The 22967-nt window shown below is 40.8% G+C and overlaps 2 protein-coding genes across 6 annotated transcripts in view; one reads left to right on the top strand and one right to left on the bottom strand.

The window, feature by feature from the left end:
* iah1 (isoamyl acetate hydrolyzing esterase 1 (putative)) overlaps positions 1 to 16940 on the top strand; it is a 30575-nt gene extending 13635 nt beyond the window's left edge. Inside the window, exons 3-6 of the mRNA XM_078541641.1 lie at positions 2239 to 2387; positions 3515 to 3676; positions 12765 to 12886; positions 16626 to 16940. Coding sequence (XP_078397767.1) covers positions 2239 to 2387; positions 3515 to 3676; positions 12765 to 12886; positions 16626 to 16796 — 604 coding nt within the window. The 3' untranslated portion in view covers positions 16797 to 16940. The remainder of the gene's footprint in view (positions 1 to 2238; positions 2388 to 3514; positions 3677 to 12764; positions 12887 to 16625) is intronic.
* Positions 1 to 22967, bottom strand: part of adam17b (ADAM metallopeptidase domain 17b) — a 112585-nt gene that overhangs the window by 15144 nt on the left and 74474 nt on the right. For 2 of the 5 annotated variants that reach the window (XM_078541633.1, XM_078541634.1), the window contains exon 19: positions 19472 to 20428. The exons of 2 other annotated variants lie outside the window; for them this stretch is intronic. In XM_078541633.1, the coding sequence (XP_078397759.1) occupies positions 20075 to 20428 (354 nt within the window). In that variant the 3' untranslated portion in view covers positions 19472 to 20074. Of the gene's footprint in view, positions 1 to 19471; positions 20429 to 22967 lie in introns of those variants that run through there. One more of the 5 variants, XR_013576579.1, reaches the window with a different exon arrangement.

The raw sequence follows: 22967 nt of genomic DNA, 5'->3' as shown, positions 1-22967 counted from the left end.
ATTTCCCTACATTATACTGCATCCGCCATCTTGTTGCCCACTCACTTAACCCGTCTATATGTCTTTGCAGCCTCTCTGTGTCTTCACCACAACTTACCTTTCCACCTACCTTGGTATCATCAACAAACTTAGATGAAGAGACAAACAGTAATGTATCTAAGTCATTAATGTAGATTGTAAATAGCTATGGCCCCAGCACTGATCCTTGCGGCACTCCACGATTCACTGCCTGCCAACTTGAAAAAGCCCCGTTTATGGCCACTCTCTGCTTTCTATCCATTAACCAATTTTCTATCCATGCTCATGTATTACCCCCAACTCCATGAGCTCTTATCTTGCTTATTAACCTTCTGTGTGGCATCTTATTGAATGCCTTTTGGAAATCCAAGTATACTACATCTACTGGTTCGCCTTTATTTACCTTACTAATCACATCCTCATAAAACTCTAACAAATTTGTCAAACAGAACTCCCCTTTAGTAAAACCATTTTGTCTTGTTTTAATCAGTCTATGGTTTTCTAAATGTATTGTTAAGAATTCCTTAATAATAGATTCCAGCATTTTCGCAACAACTGATGTTAGTTCACTGTTTTTTCTCTCCCTCCTTTCCTGAAAAGTGGTGTAACATTTGCCAACTTCATAGCTGGTAGGACAATTCCTGAACCTAAGGAATTTTGGAAAAGCATTGCTAGCACATCCACTATTTCTGCAGCTATCTCTTTTAGAACCCTAGGGTGTAGGCCATCAAGATCCCAGGGATTTGTTGGATTTTAGTCCCTTAAGTTTTTTTCCAATATTTTTTCTGGCTGATATTAATTTCCTTCATTTCCTCATTCTTTGGCCTCTGGGTTACCGTCCATTTTTGCTATGAAACTTGTATGTTCCACTGTGAAGACAGACACAAAATATTTCTTCAATGGCTCTGCCATTTCCTTATTCCCCAAGACAATTTCTCCGTCTCTGCTTCTAAGGGACCAATGTTTTCTTTAGCTACTCTTCCTTTTTATAAACTTATAAAAGCTCTTACAATCTGTTTTTATATATCTGGCTAGTTTACTCTCATATTCTGCTTTTTCCCTTTTTATCAGCTTTTTGGTGGCCCTTTGCTGGTTCCTAAAACACTCCCAATCCTCAGACTTGCTATTGTTTTTTGCAACATTGTAAGCCTCTTCTTTTAATCTAATGCTATCCTTAACTTCCTAAGTGGGGAATGGGTCTTTCTTGCCGAGTTTTTGTTCTGTAATGGAATGCATTTTTGTTAAACACTTTGAATTATTTATTTAACTGTTAACAGTTCATTTACCCCCATACCTTTTAGTTTATTTACCAAATTAACCTTAGCCAGTTCTCAACTCATTCCTTTGTAACTGGCTTTGTTTAAATTTAAGATTTTTGTTTGTGATTGGAACATGTCACTTTCAAACTTAACATGGAATCTAATGATATTATGATCAGTGTTTTCCAGTGGATCTTTTACTATGACATTATTAATTAACCCTGCTTCATTGCACAATGCTAGATCTAAGAATAGATAGAATGGAGTTTACAGCTGGGGCAGAAAGAACTGATGAAGAGAAAAATCATTATTAAGTTTTTGAGAACAGGGAGGAAGTTGATAAAGTGGACAGAGTTTCAAAGGAGAGGGGCACAGTGGCAGAAAGAGGACCAATTTATGCTAGAGCAAAGAGGACAGGGACTGGAGAATAGAGCAGTATCAAAGCAGTGATGGATATGAGTACAGGGATAGAGAGCTGAAGGATGTCAAGATGAGATAAGACTTGGAAGGAAAAAACAGTTCGGACGAGTACTCTTATTTCCCAGTTTTGCTGGTATTCCATTTTAAGGAATACAAGACCAGTTTGGACCAGTATTTTTATTTCCCAGTTTTCACTGTTTTTTTCCTTCTGGGAGGCATCGGTGGGGATGAGGATCATGAAATTGCTTCATAAGGGAACAGTGGATCTTAGCAAAGATAAAGGCATGGAAGCAAGTAAGGATGAGGGCAGTGGCATTCTAAATCACATTGCAGTTTGTCAAAGTTGCAGGAGGGCATTAGAGCTGTCAAATCTCAAGGCAATAAAGTGTGATTATGACAGTTGCTCCCAGAAAAAAAAAATGTACAATTTCTAAGTAGGAGTATGCAAGCAGAATAAATCATTGCATTGCGGACTTGCTGCCTTGTGTATGACAATCCCTGTTCTTAGTTTATCACATAAAATTGTAATTTATTTTTGTAGGAAGTGTGATGTGCTGAACCGTGGTTTATCAGGGTATAACTCAAGATGGGCCCTCAATGTTTTGCCAAAGATTATTACTCAACCTGCTAACCAAGAGACCATTGCTGCTGTTACAGTTTTTTTTGGAGCAAATGACTCCGCTTTGAAAGGTAGGCAGCGCAACCAGTACCTCTGCTCTCAGATCTCTGCTTTAAAAGCTTTTAGCAAGTGTTTGTCTACTAGAAGCATCCCAGTTACTCAGCTGGGTAGGAACACTACCAAGGGGCAGTGGTGTTACTTGATAGTCTCAGCCATATTGTCCTCACTTGACTTCCACCTTTGCTCACTTCCAGCAGGAATTATTGCACAGCGATCAAAAGTGGGGACCTTGGATTTTTTTTTTTCTCCCTATAACATAAAGATGCTGAAGTTCAGCTGTAAAATTCACTTCCACAGTACTGGCTGGGAAACAGCTTTCCCAGCACAAACCGGGAATTGAATCCTGTTTCAGCCAACCACTAGAAATAACCACTAAGACAATGAGGGATGCTAGCTTTTTTCTTAAAATATGAGTACATTGTTGGATTTGAATTGGATTTCCCCACCCTAACCCCTTAAACTGAGCATTAATGCCCAAAAAATTAAAAAAAGGTGAGATGAAAATTTTTCATGGCTTTGAAAAGTGTAATAATGAGGAACCCACCTACTTAGTAATAATTAGTAATGTTGGACTTGAAACGTTAACTGTTTCTTTCTCCACAGATTCTGCCAGACCTGCTGAGTTTTTCCAGCACTTTGTTTTTATTTCAGATCTTCAGCATCTGCATTATTTTGCTTTTATTTACTTAGTAATAATTGTTATCCAAAGGATTTAAGTCTGTTGACTAGTTGCAAAAATGTTATCGTAGGCCTAGGAACAGATTGCCAAGGGGGACCAGAAGGGAGAATAATTGATTAAAAAGTGGTGAATTTTTGAAACCTGCTCCAGCTTCCTAAAATCCACCAGCCTGAAGGCAGTGTAGAAAATTAAGATAACTTATCAGATTTTAAAATATTTCTTGAAAAAATGTTCACATGTTAGAAGAAACTGTGCCATAAACTCCTGCCTATGTTCATATGATGTTGTATCAAAGTGAAATTGAAATTTTGCTTAAACTGAAAGAGTAAATAAAAGGAATAATGGAGTTAATTGCTCCAGAAGTAGTTTTGAGAGAGCTTCATTGTATGACTTGCACTCTGCTGGTTTATCATTTGCCACACCACATTGTGTAACTTGTCCTTTTTGTTTTGCGACTAGATGTGAACCCAGTGCAACATATCCCTCTCACTGAGTATGCTGAAAATCTGAAATGTATAATCCAATACCTGAAATCTATAGGCGTTTGTGAAGAAAAAGTGATCATGATAACACCGCCTCCACTGGATGAGTCAGCTTGGGAAAAGGAGTGCATTGCCAAGGGTAATGGAAACACAAACACACGCACTTCAATCTTAAAAAAAAAACTCGAGTTAACAAATTGGAATCTGTAATGATTTAAGCACAATGGTTAGAGTGCAAAGCATATGAGAAATCAATCCCCCAAGATACACTCCTACCTCAGCGCCAAAATACCATTTTAGATTAAGCTTTGAAGTTTGTAGAAAATGAGAAAACATATTATTTATTCTTTTTGAAAAAAAATGTACTCCCTGTTTTCCACCTCCTATAGAAGATATTTCAGCTGAAACTAAAAACACTTTGTAGGATCATAGAATGTCACAGCATAGAACGAGCCCATTCTTTTCATCATGTCTGTGCAGGCTCTTTGAAAAAGTTATCCAATAGTCCCATTCTCCTGATCCTTCCCCGTAGCCCAGCAAATTATTTCTTTCCACGTATTTATTCAAATCTCTTTTGAAAGTTACTATTAAATTAGTTTCCATCTCTATTTCAGACTGTGCATTCCAAATCATCATAACTGTGTTAAAAAAATTTACTCATCTTTTTCCTGTTATCTTTTCTATTATCCTCTGGTTGCTGACACTCCTTGAATTGCTCTGGTAGCATTGATTAACTCCATTTTAATTGACACTAAAACTATCCGTTTTAATCCTTTGTCCCTTCTTAAAACCAAGCATTCAATATAGTCTTCCTTAGCTAAAAGCACCTTCTGCGTAGTATTCTCTTTGGAATTCGCTTTTAGGGATCTGTCGGAGAAGGTAAATTTCTAGATGATTCATCAGAAGAATGTCTGCCTGTACCCGAGACTTTTGTCTTGCCCAGGAAGGCCAACCACAGAAGCAGCAGAGATTTTTAGGCATGACACAGAAGAACTGAAAAGGAGGCCAACCTCCAAACAGTGGTTTTGAGCCCTCAATGCGATGCCAAGCTGTACCAGCAAAAAAACTCACCGAGAGACCTCAGTTTAACTGCTCATCTGAAAGACTCCCTCAGTACTGCACTAAGTGTCAGTCTAGATTACTTACTCAGGTCCCTGGAGCCAGACTTGAACTCACAGCCTTTTGACTCAGAGACCCAGTGGAAATAGTTTTTCCCTATCTAATCTGTCAAAATTCCTCAATTTTTAATACCTCTATTAAATCTCCCTTAAACTTCACTGCTCTAAAAAGTGCACTGCAGGTGGAAAGATGATGAAGTATTCCCATATCATACTTATTATTCAATGTATCATGTTACAATATCAGCTTTGGCTCAACTCAAAAGGTTGTGAGTTCAAGTCTGGCTCCAGGGACCTGAGTAAATAATCTAGACTGACACTTAGTGCAGCAAAACCATGCTGACTCTTCCCGATTACCTTGTGATTTTCTAAGTGCCCAGCTATAATCTCTTTAATGATCGACTCTAAAACTTTCCCCACGACTAGCCTATAGTTTACTGTTTCCTGCCTCCCTCCCTTCTTGAATAGAGGGGTTATATTTGCTACTTTCCAGTCTGATGACACCGTTCCAGAATCTAGGGAAATTTGGAAAACTAACACCAATGCATCTACTACCTGATTAGTCACCTATTTTAAGACCATAGGATGAAGTCCATCAGGACCCAGAGACTTGTCAGCCAGCAGCTCCATCAGTTTGCTCAGTACCTCTTCCCTAATGATTAAAATTTCACCAAGTTCCTCTCTCCCCTTCGCCTCCTGATTTACAGCTATTACTGGAATGTTTTTTTATATCTTATATAGTGAAGACAGAAGCAAAATATTTGTTAATTTCATCCGCCATTTCCTTATTATCCACTATTAACTCCCCATTCTCACTCTCTAGAGGACTAACACTCACTTTACCTACTCTTCCTGTTTAAATACCTATAGAAACCGTGCTATCTGTTTTTACATTTCTAGCTAGCTTTCTCTCATACTCTGATTTCTTTCTCCCGATTAACCTTTTAGTCATTTGCTGCCATTCTTTATATCCTGACCAATCATCTGACCTGCCACTCATCTTTGCAGTTATATGCTTTTCCTTAAGTTTGATGCTTTCCCTAACTTCTTTAGTTAACCATGGATGCTGGCTCCTTCCTTTAGAATTTCTCTTTATATAGGAATATACTTATTCTGAGTATTCTGAAATATCCTCTTAAACGTCTGCCACGGCTTCTCTATTGATCTATCCCCTAGCCTAGTATCCCAGTTAACTTCAGCTAGCTCAGTTTTCATGCCCACGTAGTTGCCCTTATTTAAGTTTAAAATAATAGTCTTAGATCCACTGTTCTCCCTTTCACACTGGCTGTAAAATTCAATCATATTGTGGTCACTGCTACCAAGGGGTGCCTTTACCCTGAGGTCATTAATTAATCTTATCACATTACACAATAGAAAGTCTAATATAACCTGCCCTCTGTTTGGTTCCAGGACATGCTTTTCTAAGAAACTATCTTGAAAGCATTCAATGAACTCCTTATCCAGGCTACTACTGCCAATTTGATTTTTCCAGTTCATATGTAGATTGAAGTCACCCATGATTATTGCCATCCCATAATCACAAGTACCCATATTTCTTCTTGTACACTTTGTCCTATACTGTGGTTACTGTTAGGGGGCCTGTAGACCACTCCCACTGGTGACTTCTTTCCCCTATTATTCCTGATCTCCACCCTAACTAATTCTACATCCTGATCTCCTGAACCAAGGTCATCTCTAACTATTGTACATATACCATCCTTGATTAACAGTGCTACCCCTGCACCTTTACCAGCTTCCTATTCTTCTTGAAGGTCAAACACCCCTCAATACTCAGGACCCAATCCTCGTCATCCTTCAGCCACATCTCCGTAATAGCTATCCGATCATATTCAGAGCTTACATGGCTGCCTGAAACCCCACCCTCCTTCGCCCCACTCCACCTGACCGATTGGCAGCAGCTTTGCCCACTGGACTGCATGCTGTGCTCTCAGCTCAGGCACAGACATTCTCCTAACCTGCACTGCAAGGCTGCCCTGTTGAACCATGGGGGAGACTGGTCCAAACCGGGATGATGACTTTGTAAGGGGCTGTGAGCACCTCCACCAGTGACTGCTCCATGGCCAGCTTTTGCAAGGAGATTGTACAACGTGTGCAGTTGTCCAACTGTTCTGCAGTCCACTAAAACGCTCATTAGTTTGCAGTCTGTGCCCATGGGGTGAAAAGCTTTGGAGCACTTGGTGGCACTTTGATGCCTCTGTGTTGCTCGAGTGGGCAGATAAGCTAGAGGCTCGAATCCAAGCATATCAATGTGGCTGCGTCTCAACTGCGGAGGAATGGTCACTTTATACAAGGTTTCCCTGATGCATGGCCACTTCCCTCCCAGCTCATCCCGCACATGCTTGTGCACTACTATCAACTGCAGGGCAGCCCTTGCCCCCCCCGATCCCCCCAATTCACCTCAACCACAGGGCAGTCCTTGCCCTCCCCAACTCGCCTCAGCTGCAGTGCAGCCCTTGCCCTGCAACCCCCCCCCCCCAAACTGGTCTCAACCTTGAAGTCCAACAGATGACCCTCGCGAGTGCGCAGCTTTACTGTGCACTCACCTCAGAGTTCCCCTCGAAGTGCAGCCCACCAAGTGCATGCCTTATGTATGCTGCTGTGAAACAGGTCAGCGTGATTGATGCTTGGACAATCCAGATGGGGGGGAGAATAATTCTGCTGAGCTGGGCTTATAATGATATGCAGATATATTCAATGAGGTTCCCAACGTCTAAGGGTGGGAAACACAGCCTGCCATTGGCGGGAAGAGCAGATGATTGCAAATTGGTTTCATGACATCGTGAAACCGATTTTTGGCCTTCTTGCCATATTGTCCGCTCACGCTACCGAACACGCTCGACGCGAGGGGGCATGGAAAATTCCACCTGAACACCTCCTTCCACCTCTCCACCTTCCCTGAACTCCCCCTCTCATGAAGCTCCAAGTCTGCACTCAGTTTCCTTAGCTGCACTCCGTTTGCCTTTCGACTTCCCTTAAAAACTCATTAAATATTTGTTCAGCACCTTTGCTATTTCCTCATTCAAATTCAAGATGAACCCTTTCATCTCCAAGTGGTCTTACCCCTTTTGTGCCCTTTTGCCTCATTTGTGCTTATAAAAAACTTTGCTATGTTGCTTTATGTTGAACTATAGTATTTCAAATTCCCCTAATCTCTCAATTTATTATCCTCCTATATTTATCTTAGATCTTTTTTTTAAATCCTATTTTTTGATCTATGTACCAATGAGCACTTCTAGGAAGTGGTTCTTATATGTCGAATGCCAGCCCCTCTGTTGTTAGAGCTGTCTTGTAATTTAAACAGGGAAATTGTAATGTCAACTGGGGGAAATTGAGAGCAAGCATACCCACTCCAAGGCTAAGCAGAGGTGTTGAATTTCCCCCATCTCTGATTTTTGCAATACTTTCCCAACAATTTAAGGAATGACTAGTGATGGGAAAAAGTATTTTAAGAAAAACTTAAAAACAAAAAAACCTGAGTGTATGCAGCAATGGTGTGCACACACAAGTTTTGGAAATTAAAATAATATATCTTGCACTGTCAACTTGTCCAAGCTCTGTACAGGCAAAGGCAAAACCCATTATACTGTCTATACAGAGTGGAACAGCAGTATCCCCACCCCTCAGACTGGCCACAGCCATGTTTGTTTGCCATCTTTCATGTTAGCTCACAACCTCTGTTTACGCTGTAGTCAGAGGTAGCCCTTATGTTGGCTGCACGGTTAGCACAGATCACCGTCTCCAACACCTGGTCCACCAATGTTTTTATGTTACAAAGTAAAGATACAATTAGCAGCGAAACCATAGTATAAATGGGTTATAAAATTTAAATTTATTGGTTCTGAAAAGTTAAGATCTAAATCTACATGCAGCTAACATTTCTGATTACTCCATTTGTTGTAAATTCTGCAGCTTCTAATATTATTCTAGAACCACACTGCATATGGCTGCAAGAGACTAGCTGTATGTTCCAATTGCGTGTAGATTTTCTGTATAATTGTTTTTCCTGAGGGACATGCAGTAAGAACATAAGAAAAAAAAAAGCTGGAACAGACAATTCGGCCCATTGAGCCTGCTCCGCCATTTAATAAGATCATGGCTGGTCTGATTGTGGCCTCAACTCCACTTTCTTGCTTGCCCCCATAACCCTCAACTCCCATGTAGATCAAAAATATGTCTAACTCAGCCTTGGATATATCCAATGACACAGTCTCCACTACTTTCTGGGGTAGAGAATTCCAAAGATCAATGACCATCTGAGAAAAGAAATTCCTCTTCACCTCCATCTTAAATGGGAGACCCATTATTTTGAAACTGGCTGCTGGTTCTAGATTCCCAAACGAAGAGTGGAAACGTCCCAGATTTGCACTAAGTCTGGTAGTGGGTGGGGAAATGTCCTAAGCCCACTATATTAATTATGCATTCCCGGGATACATGCCGTTTCGATGGTGGGCGGGCGGTGATTCACCTGCAACGCCGTCACCTCGCTGCTTCAAAACAGCAGGCACCACATTTAAAGTACAGCCGCGCTCAGTGCTTCCAGCCCAGGACTGCAGCAAAGACGACATGGCCCCAAAAGGCAAGAAGACTGTAGCCCTCAAGCGCTTCTTGGACGCTGTGGAGGCCCGCTGTGATGTTCTCTACCCCCACTCTGGCTGCAAGAGGGGCAGCAACATTATCACTCCTGCTTGGTAGGCGATGGCAGTGGTGATCAGTGCTAATGTTGCACAGAAGAGGTTGGCCATCCAATGCAGATAGAGGATGAATGAGCTCATCCATGCAGCCAGGGTATGGCAAACATCTCATCACTTTAAACTCATACACTCAAGCCTAACACACATTCACCGGCATCTCACTCACTACCAGCTCAAGGGTCACCACCACCCATTCTGTCACACACAACCTCACGTCCATCTGTCCTCACCTCCTCTGGAGACTGCCTCCTCAGTCCTTAGGCCACTTGCACAGATCAACATGTGCCCCCATACATACCCTGGAATACCCTCCTTCCCCACTACAGCTCTTGTCCTGCAGCCTTTTTCCTTGCCTTCTCCCCCTTCCCCAAGCAAGCCCTAGCCCTGCAGCCATTGAAAACCCACATGTGGCTGATCTAGTAGAAACCTGCCCGAGCCCCACTAAAAGTGATAGTGGTGGCAAAGCCTGGTGCAGATAACAGCGAGTGCTGCCCAAAGCAAGGTAAGTAAACAATGCTCGAAGTCCCAAGTGAAGTGCAGCTCGCCAGGTGCACATTGCTTATGTACAGTTGTGAAACACATTGGCATAATGCCCAGATGATCCAGCGTGAGAGGATGATTCCAGCGAGCAGGGTTTATAATTAAATGCAAATGTATTAAAATAATGTTCCTGACATGCGGTGACGGGAAACACTGCCCACCATTAACGGGTGGAGCAGATGTTCACAAACTAGCTTCACAATGGCATGAAACCAATTTTTGGCCTTCGTATCATGTTGTCCTGCCATGATGCCCAACGCCAACGGGGCCGTAAATTTCCGGCCGACTATTCCAACACATAGTTGGCTGGTGCCCCACATTCTACCTTCTGTAAATTGAGGTCTTCTAAAACTCTGCTGTGTCTTAACTCACCAAGTGCAGTTCCCCAATCACCACTGTGCTGGCTGACCTGCATTTCCCAGTCTTGACTTTACAATTATCACCCTTGTTTTCAAATCCCTCCATGGTCTTGCCCCTCCCTAATCTCCTCCAGCCTCACAACTCTCCGAAATATCTGTGCTCCTCTAATTGTGGCCTCTTGTGCATTTCCAATTATAATTGCTCCACCATTCCTTGAATTGCCTGGACCCCAAACATTGGAATTCTCTTCCTATAACACACTACCTCACTTTCCCCCTTAAAACACACCTTAAAAACGACCTATTTGACCAAACTTTTGGTCGCGTGACCTAATATGTGGCTCAGTGTCATACTTTGTTTTATAATGCTCCTATTGTGAAGTTCTGTCATGTTATGATTACTCTGCATCCAAAGATCCTTTACCATGAGATCATTAATTAAACCTGTTTCATATTACCCAATCTAAAATAGTCTGTTTCCTGGTTGGTTCCACAACGCATAGTTCGATGAAACTGTCCTGAATAGACTCCATGAACTTATTTTCAAGTCTATCTTTGCTAATTTGATTTGTCCAATCAATATGAAATTAAATTCGCCCTCGATAATTGCAGTATCTTTCTTACATGCCCTAATTATTTCTTGATTTCTTCCTGTCCTGTGTAACTACAGTTAGGGGGACTATAAATTGCTTCCGCCAGTGTCTTCTTTCCCTTGCTATTTCTTACCTCTGCCCAAACCGATTCTACATCTTGATCTTCTGATCTTCCAAGATCATTTCTCACTACTGTACTGGTCTCATCCTTTATTATCAAAGCTACCCCACTTCTTCCTCCTTTCTTCCTATCCTTTTAAAATGTCGTCACCCTGAATATTCAACTCTCAGCCTTGGTCACCTTGGAACTGTGCCTTTGTAATATCTATCATATACCCATTTTTATTTCTATCAATTCATCTATCTTGTTATGACTGCTGTGTGCATTCAGATAAAGAGCCTTTATTCTATCTTTTTACCATTTTTTTCCTATTGTGACCGTTTTTGCTGGTGCACTCTTATGTTTGTACGCTCTGTCCCTTCCTGTCACACTCTAGTTATCATTACCCATATCACTATCCTGCACTATTGCTTTGTCCTTTCTCTTTAACTTCCTAAATTTCCCTTCTCCTGAATTCCCTCCCCCACACTGTTCAGTTTAAAGCCCTCTCTACAGCCTTCATTATTTGATTCACCAGGGCACTGGTTCCACCATGGTTCAAGTGAAACCCGGCCCAACGGAACAGCTACATCTTTTCCCAGTGCTAGTGCCATGGCCCCATGTATCGAAACCCATTTCTCCCACACCAACCTTTGATCCATGCATTCAACTCTCTGATCTTATTTACTCTGCCAATTTGCTTGTGGCTCACATAACATTATTTTTGTGGTTCTGCTTTTTCATTTAACACCTGGTTGATCATACTCCCATATCAGACCGTCTTTTTTAGTGCCGTTACTACCCACATGGACCACAATAACTGGATCCTTTCCCTCCCACTCCAAGTCTCTCTCCAGCCTCAAGGAGGCACCTGTATCCGTGTCACGTGGCAAGCAAGACAGTTTGGGACTCACTCTTGACTGTGTCCATCCCTGTGTCCAACTGTTTCCTATTACTGCTACAACATTTTTTTTACTCCCCCCCCCCCCCCCCCCACAAGTGAATAGCTCCCTGCAGCATAGTGTTGTGGTCAGTTTACTCACCCTTACTGCCTGCTCTGGTCCACACTAGTTATAAGAACATCGAACCTGTTGGACAATTGCAAGGGCTGAGGCTCTTCTTGTGCTATCTTCTGGATCCTCATAGCTGCCTCACTTGGAACCACACTGTGTCCCTGACCACGGACAAAATCTGATGTACCTAAGGGTGTGGCTGCCTCCTGAAACAAAGTGTCCAGGTAACATTCCCCTTCTTCCTGATGCATTAGGACTCCAGCTCATCAACTCGAAGCCAAAGTTCCTCGAGCTGCAGACACTGAACTGCAGATGTGGTTGTTGTGGATCACAGCCCCAACATGCTACAACTGCAACAGATCACCTCCCTTGCCATCTCTAAATTTTATTTGACTTATTAAGTTTGAAATATCAGTGATTATTTTATAACTATAATTTTTTTTAACTAGTTAAGCTATAAATTTAATACAATACTTATATCTCAGCCCTCATTTAAACTGCTGCCTTTGTTTAGAGAAAAAAGAGATTAAGACTCACCAACCAATCACCTACCTGCTTACCTATTAATGTAGTAGACCTTGGCTCTCAGGTCTTGCTGTCTCTTGCTCTCGCACTCAGACCACTCATTTTTAAAATACCAGAACAGCGACTTTGCTCTCACTGCATCGAATTCCTGCACTCACCAAGTTACCGAGTTAAGGACTCTGTAGATGTGTGCTCCATCAAAAGTGTACTTTGTGCTACTTACTGTGTAATACTAAGGGAGGTCATTTACTACTGTGTCCTTTTTAGGTAGTATATTGAACAGACATAATTCCATAACCAACCAGTATGCTGGGGCCTGTGTCAAAGTAGCAACAGAATGTGGGACTGATGTGCTTGATCTCTGGACATTGATGCAAATGGAGAACCAGGTAAGGAAAGAGAAGATGCACTGTGAAAAATTTGTAATGCATGACACTTGTAGGATATAGTAAAGCTGCAAAGGAGTTATAAATGATAAAGAACTTGAATATGATCAGAGTTACTTCTCCAGTCAGGTTTTTTTCTTATTCATTCAAGATATGAGTGTCCCTGGCAAAGGCAGCATTTGTTGACTTTCCCTAATTGCTCTCAAGAAGATGGTGGTGAGCTGCCTTCTCGAACCACATGTTTGGGAGGGTTGTACCAAGAGTTTGACCCAGTGACCCATGCTTGCAAAAAGAAATGCAGGAAAACTGCTAATAAAACCAAAATGCTGTGTGGACAAAAAAACAGAATTAACGTTTCAGGTTGATGACCTTTCCACAGAACTGGGATAAGTTAGAAATGCAATCGTTTTTAAGCAAGTGAAAAGGGGAAAGAGTAGAAAAAGAATAAAAGGGAAGGCCTGAGATAGGTGGAAGATGGGAAACATTAAGTGATAAAAGGATTAGTAGTGCAAGGCCAAAGGGAGTGGTAATGGGACAAAAAGAAATAAAAGATGTGTCAAGATGAGGTGTCAATGGCAGATTAATGAACAGCTGCCTTCCAAAAGCAAAATCAAGGGAAAACTAAAACTTACGAACAAAATGGGGACAGAGATCATGGTCTGAAATTGTTGAGTTTATTTCTTGGGAAGTGGGCATCATTGGCAAGGCCAACAGTTATTGCCGATCCCTAATTGTTTTTCTGAAGGTGGTGGAGAACCACCTTCTTGAACCACTGCAGTCCATGTGGTGTAGGTACACCCACAGTGCAATGAGAGTGTTTCCAGGATTTTGACCCAGTGACAATGAAGGAAGGGTGATATAGTTCCAAGTCAGGAAGGTGAGTGTATTGGAGAGGAACATGCAGTTGGTGGTGTTCCCATATGTCTGCCGCCCTTGTCCTTCTTGGTGGTAGAGGTTGCAGGGTTGGAAGGTGCTTAACATCTGTCATAGTAAAAATGTTAGAAGCTATTATTAAAGATGTTATAACAGGGCACTTAGATAAATTAAAGGTAATCAGGCAGACTCAACATGGTTTTGTGAAAGGGAAATCATGTTTAGCCAATTTACTGGAGTTCTTTGAAGTAGTAACAGGTGCTGTGGATAATGGGGAACTGGTTTATGTTCTGTACAGAGATTTTCTGAAGGCATTTGATAAGATGTCTCATCAAAGGTTATTGCAGAAAATAAAAGCTCATGGTGTAGGGGATAACATATTGGCATGGATAGATGATAGGCTGGCTAACAGGAAACAGTAGGCATAAATGGCTCATTTTCTTGGCAGGATGTGACGATCAGTGCTGGGGCCTCAAGTCTACAGTTTATGTAAATAACTTAAAGGAAGGGACCGAAGGTACAGTTGCTAAATTTGCTGATGACACAAAGATAGGTAGGAAAGTAAGTTGTGAAGAGGACATAAGGAGGCTACAAAAGGATATAGATATGTTAGGTGAGTGGGCAAAGATCTGGCAATGGAGTATAATGTGGGAAAATGTGAGGTTATCCATTTTGGCAGGACGAATAAAAATAAAGGTATATTATCTAAATGGTGAAAGAGCTCTGAGATGCCGAGGAATCTGGGTGCCCTAGTGCATGAACTGCAAAAGGTTAGTATGCACATGCAGCAAGTAATTAGCAAAGCTAACAGAATGTTATCATTTATTGCAAGGAGAATTGAATACAAGATTAGGGCAGTTATACAGGGCATTGGTGAGACCACATCTGGAGTGCTGTGTACAGTATTGGTTTCTTTATTTAAAGAAAGATATAAATGCATTGGAAGCAGTTCAGAGAAGGTTTACTAGATGAATACCTGTAACGGGCGAATACCTGTAACGGGCAGGCTGACTTATGAGGAAAGGCTGGACAGGCTTGGCTTGTATCCGCTGGAGTTTAGAAGAGTAAGAGGCAACTTGATTGAAACATATAAGACCCTGACAGGGTGGATGTGGAAGGGATATTTCCTCTTGTGGGAGAATCTAGAACTTGGGGTCACTGTTTCAAAATAATGGGTCACCCATTTAGCACAGAGATGAGGAAAAAAAATTCTCTGAAGGTTGAGACACTTTGGAATTCTCTTCCTCAAGGGTGGTTGAAGCAGAGTCCTTGAATATGGTTAAGGCAGAGGTAGAGAGATTCTTGATGAGCGAGCAGGTGAAAGGTTATTAGGGGTAAGCAGGAATGTGGAGTTGAGATTAAAATCAGATCAGCTATGATCTTATTGAATGGTGGAGCAGGCTCGAGGGGCCGAGTGACCTACTCCTGCTCCTAATTCATATGTAAGGTGCTGGTGAAGGAGCCTCAGTGAGTTGCTGCAGTGCATCTTCAAGATGGTACACGGAGTCCCAGAGGTCAGCAAGATGGAGAATTAAAATGACAGGTGATCAGAAGCTGAGGGTCGTGCTTTCAGAACAGAGGTGTTCCGTAGAGTGGTCACCCAATCTGTGTTTGGTCTCTCTAATGTAGAGCAGACAATACTATGAGCAGCAAATACAGTATATATTAAATAGAAAGTACACATAAATCGCTGTACCACCTAGAATGAATGTTTGGGGCCTCGGATGATAAGGAGGTAAAATTGCAGGTGTTGTATCTCCTGCACTTGCATGGAAAGGTTCCAGGAAGGAAACTAATTGGACTAAGAGTAAAATTCAGTGTTGTATCCCATCAGCCAGTTGTTGACTTACTGATAAAACTTGGAGAAACAGATCCCATACCAGAGGCTAAAGCTACCAACTCTGGTGCAAATAATCCTGCAGGCTAATTCTGTAAAAGGTGGGATAGTTCTAGTTGCAAAGCACTGCTATACTTCCTGTTGAGTTATGCAACAGTTTTGACATGTTAAACCACAGCAGAATCCTTACACACATTTCGTAGGAGTGTTGTTCCTCACTCTTACCCCTAGATTCTGTTGTTAAACCCTAAATAATGGATTTCCTAGATGTATCACAAATCCATTATGCTTCTTTACGATATTTTGAATCATCTCCCACTGTTTTCATAACTTGTACAAAAAAGCACCTATTTTATTTTAGTGTGGAAAAGTGCTTTAGAATTAAGGAAGTGATCTCCCATGAGGGAAAGGACGTATGCAATCTATAAGGAAAACAGACTCCGGATATGTGAATTTATCAGCAAGTCTTAAACATGGTAATAATTTTCATGCATGTCAGCTATCTGGCTGACCAAAATTTGTTCATGACTGCATTATGTTTTAAGAAGTTTTGTTTCACGTAGAATAAACTATGCATTCTTCAGATAAGATAGAATGCTTTTTCACACCAATGTATTAACCTGTAAAAAAAAAACTTTTATGAAAACAATGGGACATGAATCAAGATATTTATTAAAAAAGCATAATGGATTTGTGATATCGATTACCTAGGGTCCCACTGCAGGTTTAATTTTAGTCCCTTACATCTGCTCCCTCTTTGGGAAGACAGCAGCTGGGATAAGAATGTAGTAATCACTCCCATACTTTCCATATGAAAGGTACTTTTTTTTAAAAGTTCATAGAATTTATCTTAGCTGTATACTTTGTATGAAAGCTTAATAGAGTACTGCAGCTTTGGTGCGTGTTGGCAATGGCACTCGACAATGACTGTAGTCGTTTTAAAATAGTTCATCTGTGAATATATAATTATATATCTAGCACTTATCAGTTGAACTGCATAACTTTGAAGGTCCATTTTTTGATTCATTATAGGAATTTTCCTCATATCTTTCGGATGGATTACATTTATCAGAGAAAGGAAATGAGTTTCTGGAAACCCATTTGTGGCCCCTGCTGGAAAAAAAAATTAAAAGACTGCCAATGATCCTGCCTCACTGGAGTGACATAGATCACCTGAACCCCGAAGCCAGCCTACTGGTGTAATTGAACCACACAGAGGGTTTCAACACATTGAGCATGTCTGGACTCATGTTCCATTGAACTTAGAAGCTACAGAACATAGTTTACAAAGAGCGGCAGTAAATGCACACATCATACCAGATGGATATATCATTGATACAACTGGTGCATTTGCAGAGGTACTAAAAGAAATTCAGTTCTGTCACTAACTGAGCTAATCTTTTATTATGCTTTTCCATGGTGGTTGACTATTTAGTTTGTATAAGAATCATTACAAGGCATGCTGTACCAGATGCTAGATTTTAACCTTGTCTCAGATTTTTAGAGGAGTTGGGGGACAGAAGAGGGTAGTAGGATGAGGTCATTTCTATAACTGGAATAGCTGACCTGCTGCTTTGGAGGCACAAGTGACCCCACCAACCATGCTGGCAGCATGCCAGCCTCATTGTCTGTGAGAGGGACTCTTCCAGAAGAGCTAAAGAAAGCAAGCAGCTACATTTAGTCATGCAGCTCAACAAGCCAGCATTAAACAATCAATTGGCTCTCTCTTGCTGAGTCAGACTCATTATGGCACAGGAGTAAAAACAGAAAGTGCTGGAAAAACTCAACAGGTCTGACAGCATCCATTGAGAGAGAAACAGAGTTGACGTTGAGTCATACGGACTCGAAACGTTAACTCTGTTTCTTTCTCCACAGATGCTGTCAGACCTGCTGAGCTTTTCCAGCATTTTCTGTTTTTGTTTCAGATTTCCAGCATCTGCAATATTTTGCTTTTATCTTAACGGCATAGGAGTAGCCCATTAAGCAATCCAATCGGTTCTGTTGCCCCATTCTTTCAAACGTCCATGCAATTTTCTTTTGAAATTATTGATAATCTCCACTTCCCAGTACAGCTGCTGTCATGTGGCATACTGAGCAGAATTCCTCACTTATAGGATAGGCTTCAATCAGGTATCATTTGCTGTGAGAAATACCACCCTGGCTATTGTTCCATTCACAGTTAAAAAGGTCAGTTACCAACTGGAAAATGCAAGCAAGGCTCTACTGGACTGGAGACCAAATGCAGACTGGGTGACCGCTTTGCGGAACACCTTCGGTCTGTCCGCAAGCATGACCCAGACCTCCTTGTTGCTTGCCATTTCAACACACCACCTTGCTCTCATGCCCGTCCTTAGCCTGCTGCAATGTTCCAGTGAAGCTCAACGCAAACTGGAGGAACAGCACCTCATCTTCCGACTAGGCACTTTACAGCCTTCCGGACTTAATATTGAGTTCAACAATTTCAGATCATGAACTCTCTCCTTCCCCACCCCCTTTTTCCAATAATTTATAATTTTTTTTTACATATTTATTTTTCTTTTCCCACCTATTTTTAAATTTATTTCGATCTATTGTTTCATCTCCACCTTTCAGCCCATTTCGATCCCTTGCCCCCAACCCACCCCCACTAGGGCCATCTGCCACTAGCTTGTCCTGCTTGCTACCCTTAATGTCCCCCTTAGCACATCCTTTAGATGATATCACCACCGTCAACACCCCTTTGTCCTTTTGTCTGTGACATCTTTGGCAGTCTCTTCTTGGCCTCCACCTATCACTGGCCCCCTATCTAGCTCTACCTGTCCCACCTCCCTCTACCAGCTTATATTTCATCTCATTTCTATATTTCTTAGTTCTGATGAAAGGTCATACGGACTCGAAACGTCAACTGTATCCCTCTCTGCAGATGCTGTCAGACCTGCTGAGTTTTTCCAGGTATTTTTGTTTTTTTCTAGATTTCCAGCATCCGCAGTATTTTGCTTTTATCTACTGGATATCTTTCTCACTAAACTGTATTATTCAATTGGGAGAGGCACGGTTTAACCTGTTTAAAAACTGTTCTTAGTAACCTCAAAGTAGTCATCAAAGTGCTCAACAGTGTATTCTCAGTAATGGGAGGAGAGAAATGAATAACATACTGAGATCTGTAACATGTAAAAGCTTCAAAATAAACACATGCTAATATAACAATTTGAAAATAGTTTATAGTTGCCAATGTTACATGGGCCTCACTGCTTTGCAGCTTTCTCAAAAAAAAATCTAACTGCTTCTGCAACGTCCTGCTGCAACTTACTGCTGCCGTATCCTTGCCTATGTCTTATTCTTCTCACCATTCACAAACACAAAAAAAACTTTCCAATATAGTGTGCTTGAGGTACTGAGACAACACTCATCTTTGGTGATTTCAGTTCAATAAATTTAACCTGAAGGAAAGGAATTGATGGCCGATATCAACTCAAAATCTCGGCTGTTGGTCTAGAAGGATGCAAGGGGGATGAAAATTATAAATGTCAAAGGCTGTAACACCTGGAATGGACCCATTCAGATTCAGGGCTGATACAAAAGCAAAATACTGTGGATGCTGCCAACCCTGCGGAGCAGTTTCAGTATTTTATGTTTTTATTTCAGACTCTGGCATCAAAAACCTGACTGATCAAACATGGGTCTGATCAGTGAAAGTCATATCATTCTCCACTCCCAGTCATTTTCAAAACTGGGCTCAACCTTTAAAATTTCACCAACAAAGTAATATAACTGAAGTATTTTTTGCACTAAAATGGAGTTTGCATACTGATCATTGTTCTTAATAATTGATTTCTTACTACACCCATTTAGAGTTCCTTTCCAATATTTGGAGTTTCTCGGTAAAACAGACAAATCAATTAAAAATCCAAACTCTTTATTAAAGTACAATGCTATCATAATAGTTCCCCAAAGTTTTTATATTCACAAAAGCCTTAAATCATTACAAAAATTGCAGCATTAATCTGCCCACACTGCTTGCAAGTACTGATATAGAGAAGAACATGACTGAATGTTAGTTATAAATGTGACAGGGTAGCAATTTGCATCAGTCCTTTCAAACAGTGTCAGTTTTTTGAATTATTTTTTTAAAAAATAAAATAAAATATATTTGCATTGCTTGCAAGACTTGATGACTATGTACAGGTATGCATTGTAAAAAATACCAATGATAATTTACTCAAGGATTTGAATTATTTGTGCTAAGTCATGATTGGCCCAAATTTATTCATTTACTTAAAAAAAGGGCTGCATTTAGAATCAGATTGCGTACTTCAGGGCCAGTTATAGGAGCTTCAAGCAAGGAGTCAAATTACCAGTTCTTTAAAAAATACTGCACATACAGGGAAGTAGACCATATCAAATTTACAGATAGTTCGATTTAATTTGTAACAAAAATCAGAGAAGCCACATGATAAATAATTCAGCTTTTTAAAAAAAAATGACTACTCTGACTGAGGAACTCAGCATTCTGTTTCCTTACTGTCAATCCGGGCTTGTCGCTGCAATTTGAATGCCTTGTCACTCCTGTTGACAGAATGCCCTGTTAAATCTTCAAAAGATTTTGCTGTCTGGCTACTATTTGGAAAAGGATCCTCATCTAACCCACTCTCACCAATTAGAGAGTCAGCGCTAGGATCTTCCTGTATAGTGTCCATCCGATGATGGTCAGTTTTTGTTGGCACTACCATTGTTGGAACAGTAACTGGTGGTGGCGGTGGTGGTGGTGGAGGTGGTTGAAAACGGCTCGTAGACTGAGGAAGAGACTTCACTATTCGAACTGAGGCAGACTCTAGGCTACTAAACATCTCAGGGTTCTGCAGTAAACAGTAAAAAAAAATACACTTTACAACACAGTATGTTGGCAATAATATTCTAGAATAGAGATGGCTCAGGATTTTTGTGTCTTTCTGGCAAAAAAAAGTGACATCATCTAAGAACTGCACTTGCACTTCATGGGTTTACAGTAGCTATACTTTTTTTTATCTATTATTCATGGAGCGTCGGCATTGCAGGCTAGGCAAACATTTATTGCCCTGGAGAAGGTGGTGATAAGAGCCTTCTCAACAGCAGAATAATTGACCAATTTAGAAGTCAGTTAGCAGTCAACCACATTGCTGTGGGTTTGGAGTCACATGTAGTTGGGTAAAGACGGCAGATTTTCTTCCCTAGGGGAATCAGTCTTTACAACAATTCAGCAGTTAACATGGTCAACATTAATGGAACAAGTGGGAGCTGAACTCATGTTTCTGGATCATTCGTCCAAATCCCTGGATTACTAGTCCAGCAACATAATATACATCAGAAAACTGTGCTTTTGTGGTGTTTACTTCACAATCTATGGTTACAGATTTAGTATCACAGTTACTCCAGAATTGAATGTGACAAACAGGCTAAGGAGCCCGTCAATTCTACATAATTTCGAATCCAACAATATTATGCATCTCAACACTGAATTGGGGGCGTTCAAGTAACATTTTCAAAATAATCCCTCTGAATACTGTGTGGGCAATATACTTGAATATATAATAGGTAACTTGATAAACGCTGCATCCATTCCATAAGTGAAGGAATCCGAGTAACGCTTGAGTGACTAAGCAAAGTGTAGGTGCATGCTCAACATCAGAACATGGGTCAGGGCAGGTAGGTTTATTTGGTTTTATAAGATTTTCTGCTTCGTAACAGAAAACTGCATTTTGTACTGACACATCAGGATGTTTAATGGTAGCCCAGGCAGTTACTATGTTTGCAGCTACCATTAGAAGTCAAAATGTACTACACAGTTGTGTTTTATTTTTAATCTAAATATAGACAAAATTTCATATTCACAGTATGCATGATTGTGAGCGTGCACAGATTATTTTGGGTCTTATTTTTGTTAATTCACTAATCCGGTTAAGGAAATTAGCTGGTATGGTTGAACATTCCACTATCAGTGCTGTGACCAAAATTCAAATTCAGTATGGTTCAAAATGAAACACTGAGTAATTTGAATCTAGCTTCCACTGAATTAGCATACAACACAAAAATAACCAGAAACTTCCCTAATTATATCTACTGAAAGGCTGCAAGAGTGCCTTTTTACGAAAAATAGAAGTCATATATAACAAGGCTAGTATGATAAATGATTGGACTACTGTACAGGGTACTCTGAAATGCACCAAGTACCAGTGTTTGGCGCTAACACGACGTGAAAAACAAAATTCTCTCTCTCAATGATATTCTTCACCCTGATGAGCAGGTAAGAAATTACCTGGTGCAAGAGGTGAGTAAAGGCAGCTACATTAACAGAATAATTTGCATCAATTTTTGCAAAATTTGGATCTAGTCACTTTGTCTGTACAAATTATGTTTCTTGTTCTTTGAGGTAAGTGTTATTTGTGCCTATAAATTCCAGTTGCCTTCATCTCAGAAGAAAAAAACTCAAAAGAAACTTCAGTCCTGGTCCTATGTTGATAAATGCACTCCACAACCCAGAGGGGTTGTTAGATCTCAGAATTATTGATTTTTTAAATTTTTTCATGGAGTGTGGGCGTCACTGGCTAGGCCAGCATTTATTGCCCATCCCTAATTGTCTTTGTCAACCAAATAGCTGTGGGTCTGGAGTCACATGTAGGCTAGACCAGGTAAGGACAGCAGATTTCCTTCCCTAAAGGACATTAGTGAACCAACTGGGTTTTTACAAATATCAGCAATGGTTTCATAATCATCATCAGGCTTTTAATTCCAGATTTTTAATGGATTCAAATTTCATCATCTGCTGAGGTGGGATTAGAACCCAGGTCCCCAGAGCATTACCCTGGGTCTCTGGCAGAACTCAGCAACACTAATCACCCTGAACACTATTCTGTGATAAGTGCACATGTGAACAATAGGCTACAATAGGTATGGACTTGTTGCAATCTCCAAAACCTCTGAACAACCTGGTGATGGCGCTCACCGTCAAATCTTACACCCGAACAGTGAGCATTTGTGGGAGATGCTGGAGGGTGAAAATGCCCCAGCATTGGTCAGTGCCTTCAGGAAAGATGGGGAGGAAATAAGTGCAAGTTAGATGGTTAAGTGATTCCACTGTATACAATGCCTTGTTCAAGGGTCCAGTTATTTATCTGCTAATAAGAGATTAGATACCAATCGAGACAAAGAGCATTTTCAACTGATGCCAGGTCAGTTCATTTTTGGGGCTAGGACAGTTGTGTGTGCAGAAGTGGAATACTTTCAAAGAATGTGGAAATTTGTAGTTCCTCCAGTAGGTAATAGAATGTTCTTTCAGACTTAACTGAGCTATCATACACCAATAGGAGCTGTGGGGAAATATGTATCTTTTGAGTAAATTTGATAAATGTTAGTTCTAAA

Source organism: Cetorhinus maximus, chromosome 5 (assembly GCF_964194155.1).
Source record: "Cetorhinus maximus chromosome 5, sCetMax3.hap1.1, whole genome shotgun sequence".
Lineage (NCBI taxonomy): Eukaryota > Metazoa > Chordata > Chondrichthyes > Lamniformes > Cetorhinidae > Cetorhinus > Cetorhinus maximus.
Note: the sequence above shows the minus strand (reverse complement) of the source record. Positions and strands in the feature narration are given on the sequence as shown.